General features: G+C 44.3%; 1 protein-coding gene across 1 annotated transcript in view; it reads left to right on the top strand.

The window, feature by feature from the left end:
* SDHAF3 (succinate dehydrogenase complex assembly factor 3) overlaps positions 1 to 11,686 on the top strand; it is a 36,519-nt gene extending 24,833 nt beyond the window's left edge. The window contains exon 3 of the mRNA XM_073582082.1: positions 11,153 to 11,686. Coding sequence (XP_073438183.1) covers positions 11,153 to 11,356 — 204 coding nt within the window. The 3' untranslated portion in view covers positions 11,357 to 11,686. The remainder of the gene's footprint in view (positions 1 to 11,152) is intronic.
* The last annotated feature ends 383 nt before the right edge of the window (positions 11,687 to 12,069 follow it).

The raw sequence follows: 12,069 nt of genomic DNA, 5'->3' as shown, positions 1-12,069 counted from the left end.
GCTCTGGAATATGGCTGACCGCCGCCACGCTGACCTGATCGTTACCCGACGACTCTGGGAGGAAATCTGTTCGCTCCTTGTGGGCCGCTGGGAGGACCTCGATGTTCGGGCCCAGATTACAGAGCGTAAGTATATACAGTAACGGTTGCTTGATGTAAACCAGTGTTTCCCGAACTCCAGTCCTCGTGGTCCCCACGGATCAGGTGTTCAGGATTTCTATTTACTATGGAAATCCTGAAAACATGACCCCTGGGGACCATGAGGACTGGAGTTTGGGAAACACTGATGTTGTATACTAACCACTCCTTTCTCGTTTCAGGGAACAGAATTGTGAATCGGTGGCGGTCTGTGAGGGATCGTTTCAAGAAGGAGTTCAATAAAGAGATGCGGGCCCCGAGTGGATCTGGAGGACGCAGGAGCAAGTACAAGTACGCACAAGCCCTGTCGTTCCTCCGGGAAACAATGCTCACCAGAAGGTAAATATTACACACCACATGTGAAGAAAAATGTTAGATGTAACTTTTTTTTTTTCAGCCAGGGCCATACCATGTCAGTATTTTAATTGTTTTTTTTTTCTCTTTATTCCACAGCACGGTGAGCAGCACTCGGGAGCCTGCACGACTGGACCCTTCTGAGGCGATCCCTGAGGAGACCGGCACCGAGGGACACTTCGACCGCCCCGGTACATCTGCACCTTCCCAGCCTTCCCACACATTCGACCCATCTGTCCCATCCACCAGCACAGGAGCATCGTGGCCGCCTACATTACATGAAGCTGCTGGTGAGGAGATCGCTTTCCCTTTACCCCACCCTTCTGCCCCTGCCACCTCTAGTACACCTGCGGGTACTGGGCGGCAGCGGCAGAGGGGTCAGGAAAAGAGTTATGCGCCAGAGTTCTTGCATCTGAATGCATCTTTCCAGAACTGTCTCAAAGTCTTGTCAGAGCAAATCTCCGCAGGCTTTCAGCAGATCAACTCCAGCATTCTGGAGGTGAAGACACTTCTGCAAACCATGCATTCAGAAGCAAGATCTTCGCCAAACCACACCTTTTTCAGGTCTGTTGTGGAGTGCATGGCAACACTATCTCCTACCCAGCAGATGCATGTAATGCATTCGTGCCACGGTGCTCTACAGCAGGTTACCTCCCAACCTCCACCTCCCACCACTGTAGTTCCTCCACCTGCACCCCCTCCAGCCACTTTCCATCCTCCCCCTCCTATTACATCTGCACCCCCTCCAGCCACTTTCCATCCTCCCCCTCCTATTACATCTGCACCCCCTCCAGCCACTTTCCATCCTCCCCCTCCTACTACATACCAGCAACCTGCCCAGTACCAGCAACCTCCCCAGTACCAGACATCTCCCCACTTCCAGCAACCTGCCCCGTACCAAACTCCTTCCCCGTACCAAACTCCTTCCCCGTACCAAACTCCTTCCCCATACAACTTTCCATCAACATCATCTGCTCCTACAGTCCCTGCCCAACCCTCCACTCCACCACCCACCACCTCTTCTGCCTCCCACATGTCCACCCATTCTGTAGCTTTTTCCACACCTTCACCTCTAACTGTTCCTTCCCCACCACAATCCCAGTCCTCTCTCCACACACCCAGTGTCGAAGTGTCCCGCAGCCCCTCCAGCAGTATTTCCACCCCACAGTACACAGAATTGTAATGTGTGTTTTTTGTAATAAAAATGCCCATTGGGTTTAAAACCTTTATTAAAAAAGTTTTTTGCACTTTAAAAACATTTTACAAAAAAAAAAAAAATTTAAATAAAAGTTAAATTATCGTTTCACAATGGTTGTCTGTCATTTCTTTCTGCGGCGAACTATGTTTTAAAAAAAGGTTAAATACAGGGTATTTCAAAGGTAAAAAGGTATTCAAAACCAGGTATAACTGTGGGTAAATTTTAGCTTTTTGCCACAGTTGTGTTCCTGGTTGTGTTTGAAGCAAAGTATTTCACCGAAAAAGTTGTGTTTATTGTTGGTGATTTCCTACCAATGTACACAACTTTTGTTAAAAGGTGAAATACTTTGCATAAAACACAACCAGGTACACACCTGTGGCCTAAAGGTAAAAATAGTAAGACCATGACAAGATAGCCAACTTTGGTTGGCAAAGGTATATACTGTTGGTCCAGAAGGTACACAAGTTTAGGGAAAAAATCTCTCACACTCTGTCATCCCAGTGTACTCTGCCTTGAGGTGACATAAAGTATAGTGGAAAATTGTCCCTGAAACCGTCACAGAACTTCTAGTGGTAATATTTCCAATAACAACATCCATCTTCGCCAGTAACTTGCTCTTCTCTCCAACCTGCACTTTCTTCTCTACAACCTGTCAAAGAAGGGCTGTAGGAACACTCTATATCTAGTTTTCCAGTAGCCAATCCCGTTCGGAAGGCCACAAGGGTCAATTTTAAAAACCGGATCCGGCGTAATCCGTTGAAAAACGGATAGAAAAACGGATGAACCGGATGAGACGGATCCGGTTTTGTCTGTCAAGAACAAGACGGATCCGGCAGAAAACCGAATCCGGCACTTCAGGTTTTACAAAACATTTGCCGGATCCGGCATTCCGGCACGACGCCGGATCGCGCCTGACGCCGAAAACCTGATGTGTGAAAGTAGCCTTAATCATGGGACATGACAGAACCTGACATCCCATAGTTTGGACATCAGGTTTTATCATTTCAGCCACGTATCTTTTACTTTGAGATTCTGCGGTTGGCCATTCCGAATGAATGACTAGTCCAATAAAGCCAGTCCCCGGCTACTTCTCCCGTTGAGGGGTAGGTCTCTCTCTATATGCGTTAGCTGTCACTCAAAGGAACAGGGGAGGAGAATCCCCCGGGGATCGGCCTTTTGGACTAGTCACCCTTGCGGCAGGGTCCACCGTCCCCACATTGTACTGTTTTAGGGTAAAACATACCTGACTGAAATGACGGAGCCTGTGTCTTGACACGTGCTCCCCAGTCTGGATTATGAACATAAGCCATGATGCATATGTGATCAGCATGCTTATTAATGAGGTTATTGTCTACATCCCTGGTGGTCTAAGGCGATAAAAAGGTTCATTGTTGGTCCATAGTAGTGAAGAGGTTACCTTCTGCATCCCTTGTCTTCTAGAGCAATAAAGGGGTTAATTTCAGGTTTCTAGAATGATGACAGGGATAGCTGATCGCTGGTGCAAACCCCTTAATGTCAGCAGCCTTAGAGGTGTAATTCAGTAAAGGGTTTATTTTAAAGGGAACCTGTCACCAAATTTGTCGCATATGAGACAAGACCACCATCTTTCAGCCCTGATATACAGTATTTAGTATGCTGTATATCTGTCCCCAATCCGGTGTGCTAGACAAGAAAAAGAGCTTTTATTATACTCACCTACAGGCAGGTCGGGTCCGACGGACGTCGCTGTATTGTCCCAGTGCCTCCCTTTTTTTTTGCGATGCCATACTTCATGTGGATGGCGCATCCTACGTCATCCACACATCGTGCTCCTACGCAGTCGTACTTCTCCACCCTGTCGAGGGCAGAGAAAGGTACTGCAGAACGTAGACCCTGGGAAGGGTCAAAGAGACCCGACGCATGCCCTTTGCAGTATTTTTGCTCTGCCCTGGTCAAGACAGAAAAGTACACTTGTGAAGGAGCTCAATGCCGAGGAGACTGTGTGGGTGACGTATGACGCGCCATCAACATGAAGCACAGAAGGAGGACGGCAACGCAAGAATAAGGGAGGCGCCGGACCAAGACCAGCGACGCCCCTCGGTCCTGACCACCCTGTAGGTGAGTATAATAAAAGCTCTTTTTGTTTTGTTGCAGGCCGGATTGGGGGCTTATATACAGCTTATTAGAATGCAGTATATCAGGGCTAAAAGGTGGTCGTCTTATCTCATATCAGCCAAGCCTGGTTCCCTTTAAGATATCTGGTAGTCTCGGAAGGTAAAGAGTATAATGTTAATCTTCCTTGTGGTCTGTTGTTATAGAAGAGTTAAGGTACTGGCACACTTAGCGATGCACCAGCGATCCCGACCAGCGATATGACACAGTCAGGATCGCTGGTGCATCTCTAAGTGGTTGCTAGTGAGCTGCCACACAGGCAGATCTCACCAGCGACATCGCAGGGGTCGGGGGTCGCTACTTACCTGTCAGATGAGGCGATGAAGACGTCCTTCCGCCCGCGTCCACGCGTCGCTCGTCGGCGCCACAGGAAGCCCAGCAGGAAGCTGACGACGAGAAACGGTCCAGGACGTTCTCACGCGATCAGAGACGGACAGCGGGGGAGCCGGTCGGAGGTAAGTATCACACATAGAGATATCGCTAGCAATATCGCTATAACGTCACAAAATCAGTGACGTAATAGCGATATTGCTAGCGATATCGCTTAGCGTGACAGGCCCTTTAGTTTAAAGATCCCTCAGTGCTTTATGACTGCTCTATGGGAGCTCTGCAAATCACTTAACTTTGCAAAATCCCCAGCCTGACTTTTGATTGGCTGGACTGGTGCAACATCATTGCGGGATGACGCACCGATTACATTGTGCCAACCAAGCTAATCAAAAGCCGAGCCAGGAATCCCGGAAGGTAAGAGATTTGCACAGCTCCCATCCAGTGGTCACAGTCAGAGCACTCACTTGGCCGAGTCCCGAGAATCAATCTGCCCAACACTATTCAGCTCCCTTCCTTCCTGTTCTGAATGTAGAGATGGCTGTATAGAGGGGTAAGAGAGGACTGTGCAGCTGTAGCTAACTGGCTGCACAGTCCTCTATGATCAGGCAGAGTGTTTTCCCGAGCCTAATCACTACAGAAGGGAGTGTAGGAAGGTTAAGCGAGGTGGTAGCTTCCAAAATGTGGAGCCATATAGTCAACAGTACTCACCTTTCCGCAGAACTTCAGAAGTGGATATTGGAAGGGGTTATCTAGAAAACCCTTTTTCATATACCTAAATTAGGTGATAATAAAGGGGATATTCACATTTAAGACCTTCTTCTAATAATAAAATGGACATTAGCTTCAAAGAGCGTCTCACCCTCTGGAGGACCTGGATTGTTAATGCATGGAACAGACAGCCCATTGATTTGAATAGGCATGGAAACTCTGATTATTGCATTTTTGTGAGATTATTCCAGTCATAAGGAAATGACCAAAACGGAGAACCCTATTGAATAGTTAAGTTTTTTTGGTTCGGTACCAAGAAAAAAAATGAAATATGTCAGCATTGATTCTGACAAATTGCATTATCCAATTAGAGAGGAACAGCCATTAGGATTAAAAGCATTTAAGAGGAAAACAATCCTACACCTCTGTCTGGGCCGTGTTTGTGCTGTTGTCTCGCGGCTGTGATAAAGTGACTTAATTATCCTGAGGGTTATTATGGAGGATGGGCATACGGGCCGCTTTCAGGAGTTTCATGTGTAATTGCCGAGCGGCTTCTTTCCCGTCATATTTTCTCGGCATGCAGTCGTGGTATTACCGATCCACACGGCTTCTTTCTGTTCTACCTCCCCAGCCTCCTAAGTCAATGGGAACCAATCTGTTCCAAAATGTTTATCATAAATTAAAGTAAAGTAAGTGACCCTCCGAGGAATCATCCCTTTTTTTCCCCATAAAAATCAGATTGTAATAGTGTATGAAAAATGGAAATGAGCTCACATTTGTCCTGGGGTATTTAGGCTGTTGAGTATTTTGTCGCAACGGCGGTCCTCCGATGGGCCGTTACCGGCTGTACTCCATGCCTGGAACGTGAAGACCCTCTGCAAATGTAATATTGAATCAAACATGAAGAAATGCTTCGCAAAGGATCGGGCAGGAGACTGCTAAGTGGCTGCCTCTGAAGCGCCTGAAGAACACCAGTAACAGTGATCACAATCTGTCGAGGTGCCAGTGCCGAGGAGCCATCCATTGAATTCATGTAATACTCTGCTTTCGGCCACATGAGTGTTCAGAGATTGTCACTGGTCGAGTGACCGTAGCTAATAAGGTCACCCGATTTGCAGAATCCCACTAATTACAAACCTTATTAGCATATAAGGATGTAATTAAGGAGTAAGTATATGCAAAGTTCAGCTCTTCATTTGGAAATTTGCCATAGATTTCCTATTTTATTCAGTAGGAACCCCGCGGCCTTTGCTACCACTGATAACACTCGGGTCAGTAGGATCCTATTCATTCTTAGAGCAGCCTCTTAAGGTTGTTGTATCTACTATATTCAGGAGCACTACTCTTCCCAACTTCTCAACTTTCTGCCTGACGGAGGACAGTGCTCTCGTGATGATTGACAGCTGAGGCTGGTGGCGTGGCTACGCTTCTAACCCAAACTGTGCTTTCCAATGCTGCAGGCAGGGGCAGCTTTACCTAATCCTCCCCCGGAAAAATGCAGTTTTACTGAATCTGGCCAGATTCAACGATCAGGTGACTTTCAGAGCAGCGTTTGCAAGTTCTGTAAAAAAAAGAACTTGTAAGTGCTGTGCTTCTTGCTTAGGAGACCAGCCACCGCTGACAGGATGCAGTGGTTGTCTGATAAACTGGGCGACAAGTTTAACGAAATATAATTAAGAATCCTTCTCTTTGTAGACCTAAATGCCTGTTCTGCAGACCAGACTGTCAATTAACATTGTCCTGACTGTGCTATAAAATGTAATAGCACCCTTTAACACATAATAATGGATTCCAAAAGTAATAATGCCCATAGAGTGCTTCCTTAGCAATTAATAATGCCCCAGAGTATCCCCTAAAAGTAATAATGCACACTGAGTGTCCCTCAAAAAATGAAATAATGCTTCCTTAGTGCTCCCCACGTGCTTGCGCTGTCTCATTGAGGTTCAATGAGTGACCTCACCAGACTATAGAGCGAAGACCAATTGCTGCTTGAGGCTTATGAAACAGTGGTAGAGCAGGTAGCCCTTGGCTCACTGATCTACTGCAGGCTTTGATTATAATGGCTTGCACTAAACCCCAATATGGTTAAGAGTGGCGCTCTCTTGGGGATCTAGGTGGACCTCACTGTCTTAGTTGGCCTGGGGCAGCCAACCCCTTACTTTGCTACTATGAGTCCCATTCTTTTTTGGCCAATTCTTGTAGTGAATCCAGAGGGATTAAACTAGAAGGCCCATCAGGCTTGTCCCATGAAGACCACCCTTGTCTATATGCTCCCATGAGTCCCATTCATTTTTCGACAAGCTTGTAATGAATACGGAGGGATTAAACTAGAAGGTCCGTCAGGCTTCTCCCATGAAGACCACCCTTGTCTATATGCTCCTGAGTCCCATTCATTTTTCGACAAGTCTTGTAATGAATGCAGAAGGATTAAAATTGAAGGCCCGTCAGGATTGTCCCATGAAGACCACCCTTGTGTATATATCATATTAGTGTTATAGACCTCTCAGAGGGGTATGTCCGCTCTTGGGATTCCCTCTTTTACAGTTCAGACCTGCTCACCATTCTGACTTAAGGTGGCCATAGGCTTTAGATATCGATGAGCCAAACACTTGTTTCGCCACAATTATCGCTCACTAGTCTCCTATACACATGCAAACTTGGTTCGACCGGACACCGCTGGCGGCAGCTTGTCTCCTGGCATTCAACAATGCCCAATTCTTCTTTCCCCCTGACTTTATCTGTTGGGGTAGAATGTGGACCTTCATGCACATTAGATAGTAGGCTGCTCCCACTGGTTTCGTTGGGTTCTGCCATCATGACTTTGATATGTATTGAGACCATGTTTTGTGCAGTCCTCGTGGCTGGTCCGCGTGGCACGTGAAGTGCCAAAAGCTGGTAAGTATTCAGCTCGAGTTCCAGGCTGGCACAGAAAAAGAGCCGCGGAACTCTGGCTTCCACTCGCGCTCTACCTGCTTAGTGTATGAATTGTGGATGGCCATTAGCTTTCATTACAAGCACGGGTCGGATTGGGGTATGAGCCAGGCAGTGCGACCGCGTGCAGGAGGGGGTGACCTGCCATTGATGAATGCCTCCTCCGCCATCGTCAGTGAATAGCACCGCACTCCCAGTGTGCATTTAGTGGGCCATCTTCATTCTGCTGGCTACTAATTGCTTTAATTGCTGCCTGAACGATCGCTTTACCTCCATTGATTTCCTGCTTCCGAGTTTTTGGCCTTCACCTCTGAAACGTGAGTGATTTGCAGCCAGGATGACCTTCCTCCTAATATTATTCTGTCCTGGCTAACTGATGCTTCAATTACAGTGCCACATTATCTGCAGCTGGAATCACAATTTTTGTCCCCTTTTTTTTTTAGCATTTCACCAAATTCCAATACAAAAATGCATGGTCTTTAGGGGTCATTGGGGATCCACAAAATATAGGTAATTTTTAATAGTTTCTGCCACTAGATAAAAACCTGTCCGGATCATATGATGTACACACGGGTGCACGGATCATTACAAGATTACTGTACCTTTAAGAGTCCTGATCCTGCGTGTCCATGACATGTCCAGTAGGGGTTATTATCCCCTGACGGTAACTATGAGGGCTTCTGTTGAATGGTAGCAAGCAGAGATCTTAAAAGCGAGTGTAATGAGAGTGGATTTTAGGTTAACAAAGTTTCATCTCTGTAGAAATGAAAAGTTTTCCAATTTTCTAATATAGCGTACATCATTTATAGGTTTTTAGAAGTCACTTCTCTGTTTTTTATGGTTTTCATTCACTTTTTTTGCACCAAACGCTTCAGAATAACTCATGAATTTTCTGCAAAATCAAAGATGCATTTCATTTTTGTCTCTTTTACCTTTTTTGCGCCTTTTAGAGAAAATGTTCTACTAAAATCTTGCAATATTTGCAAAATTTCTGTTGTACATGAAATCAAAATTTGCGCAAGGATATGGCAACTTTTTTAAAATTTGCAATTGATGAATTAGCCAAAAACATCAATAAACTCCAAACGTCATTCAGAACGAGGAACATAAAAAAAAGAAGTGAACACATAGAAAAGACTTTAAAAAAAAGGCGCAAATGAAAAGAATTTAGTGCGAAACATAAACGAGCGAAGAACACCAAAAACTAGTCAAATAAAAGGCGCAGTGCAATAAGGAATCCAGCAATGTTTAGATAGAAACCGTATGATTTTTAGTGTTGTTTTGACCACATAATGGTTTACCGGCTCTAACTTTCTATTTCCTTGAGCTAGCAAATAATTTATGTAGCACTTTCTTTTCCATACAGCCATTTTATAATGCCTTTTCTTTTTTTAAATTTTTTAAAGAAATGTTTTTTCCAAGTTTGGTTTCATTTGCAATGTGAAAAAATAAAAGAAAAGTTTTCAAAAATTGATTTTTTTCTTTCCGTTCTATCATTTTTTTCCTAAACTTATTGATGTATACATGCTACTGTGCAAAAGTTATAGGCAGGTATGTAAAATAATGCTGCTGCGTTGAGACTCGGACACCCAGGAGAGGCGGCCCCGTTATCTGATGCTCTTAGCGGAACGCCATTGATAATCGACATGTCGGATGCCACTGTGTGATCTGGGATTTGATGCAACCAAAGATGGCTTCAGTCACTGTACTCAGACCTCTCAGATCGATCTCATAGTAGTGACAGCCATCTGATCAGTTACAGAGGGAGAGTGCTCCATCGGTCAGCTCTTTGCTCACCCTCAAGATGCTATGGCACCCGGAGTCTAATAATGGCCTCCCTCCAAATCTGCCATAGCCTATTAGATCCTGGGGTCTAACAGGCCTCCTAGACTGAGATGACGCACTGTACTACATAAGCAGCACAGAGTATCGGGACTAATGAATATATATATATATATATATATATATATATATATATATATTTTTAAATTGGAAAAAATAAATCAGTTTTCCCAATAAAAAAGTGGTTTAAAGTCAGTGTAAGAAACTTTCTTTAAAAAATGGACATACCCTCTAAATAAGCAGCGCTGCCTTTACCATTGCTCTGACTGCCGGCTAGTGTTCTCCATTGCCAGGTTTGTTCCTCATGGGATTTTTCAGTTGTAGGTAATAACACGTAGAAGTCCTGCGTCTTACGAATCTATTTAATGTTTAAATTCTTCATCATTTTCAAGATCTCTGATTGCTGTCAGTGAATGGAAACGCTGGTATTTCCTTTCTGAGGCTGTGAACCTGCTCATAGCTCGTCCTGCTCTCACAGCTGAGAAGTTTTACCAGGTCTGGGCAATGTTCTGTGAGATAAACGCATCCGCAGGCACTGCACAAAATCTCTCGTTTGCTACAATGTATTAATCTGGAGTCTGCAAATCTACATGAGAGATTGGTGTCAGTCGAAAAGAATAGATTCCCTCCAAAGGTGCCCATATCAGCAGGTTTATTCAATGTAATCTGAGAGCAGTCTGATGTATGGGGCAGAGACCCTGATTTCAGCAATGTCACTTACTAGACTGTATATTGAAACCGAAAAACAATCAGTGTTTTATCAGCAGGAGATTATCACTACAGGACAAGGTGTCTCGTGCCTGCTGGTCCAACATGTCCCCAGCACTGATACATTTTACACAGGAAGCAGCCAATCAGTGGTGTGGGCGGGGTTATACACAGCTCAGCATTCTGAGCTCTGCTAGATCTGCAGCAGCGAAAACTGTGATTCTATCACAACTGCTGCATCCAGTAAACTAAGTGATACATCGCTGGCATCAGGGTCTCTGCCTCTACATCAGATTACATAGCAAAATCCTACTGTCATTCCTTTTAACAAGCTAAAAAGTAGTGGTCACGTGGCGGAGTGTCGCTGCAGTAAGTAGACATTTGGTGTAAGGATCTTCCACATAGGCATGTCTCCCGGTTTATCCCTGTCCCATTATAAGATCATAAAGTATACCTCTAAATATAAATAGTGCTGCCATATCGTGCCCAGACATTTTCCATTACTCATCCCTCTTTTGTATGTGGTCCAGATTGGCACCAAGGCTTATTCCAGGAGTGGGAAACTCTTGAAGAGTCACCTTTACGCTGTCCCCCCCCCCCGCCACATCACATCGGTCATAAAACTTTTTTTGACAAAAGTTGAAACAATAACCGGTTGTGCGAGGGACCTTTACTCGTGTGTTTTTAGCTCCCATGGACTTAAGTAACCGTCTCCATCTTTTTGTTTTTCCTGCTTAGATTTTTCATGTTTTGGGGTTTTTCTAACATCATGGGTCCTTCTTGTATTCTCCAGGGCTATGCCGCAATGCTATGGGAGCAAGCCAAACACGGGATCCAACATTCGGAAGCCAACGGACACTACGGCGTTCCCCTGACGGAAGATAAACTGGATTGGTTCAATGAGGAGCAGATCGGACAATTACATGACCTGATGCAAGAAGCCACAAAGTCCAAAACGCAGTTTGATGTAGTTGAAGATACCGGGCAGAAAAGCTAAAACTTCTGAGACGAGAAAAAAATTTAATTTAAAAAAACTCCGAATGAGATTTGTTGTTCTCGATGCTTTTAATGTATGATAATGAAAAGTTCAAATTCTGGAGACTGACGGAGCAAAGTGAAGAAATGGAGCTTGATGGATATTGTACAAACCAGACGGCTTTTTTTTTTTCTCTGCTGTCGTCAGTGCGGTTCATTGCACTAAGTGACCCCAACTATAATGTCTAAAGAGTAACAAGCCGCGTCATGTCAGACGATGATGAAGGTGATCGGTTAGAACACGAATGTCTAAATGACCTAAAGGAAAGAAAATAAAGAAACAAAAGTGAAATTTCTTGTGTGAATCCTCATATCCACTTATTCTTCAGAATCTTTACTTCAGATTGTAAGAAAAGTATATTTTTATTGCACCTATATGCAAGAATACAGTTATTATAGTGATAATATCTAAAATAATATAACTACTATAATACTGCCCCTATGTACAAGAATATAACTACTATAATACTGCTCCTACGTACAAGAATGTAACTACTATAATACTGCCCCTATGTACAAGAATATACTATAATACTGCTCCTATGTACAAGAATATAACTACTATAATACTGCCCCTTTGTACAAGAATATAACTACTATAATACTATCCCTTTGTACAAGAATATACTATAATACTGCTCCTATGTACAAGAATATAACTGCTATAATACTGCT

The sequence above is a fragment of the Dendrobates tinctorius genome, unplaced genomic scaffold (genome assembly GCF_039654945.1).
Source record: "Dendrobates tinctorius isolate UK_male_01 unplaced genomic scaffold, ASM3965494v1 ptg000070l, whole genome shotgun sequence".
Lineage (NCBI taxonomy): Eukaryota > Metazoa > Chordata > Amphibia > Anura > Dendrobatidae > Dendrobates > Dendrobates tinctorius.
The sequence above is the reverse complement of the archived record's forward strand: the minus strand, read 5'-3'. Positions and strand labels throughout refer to the sequence as shown.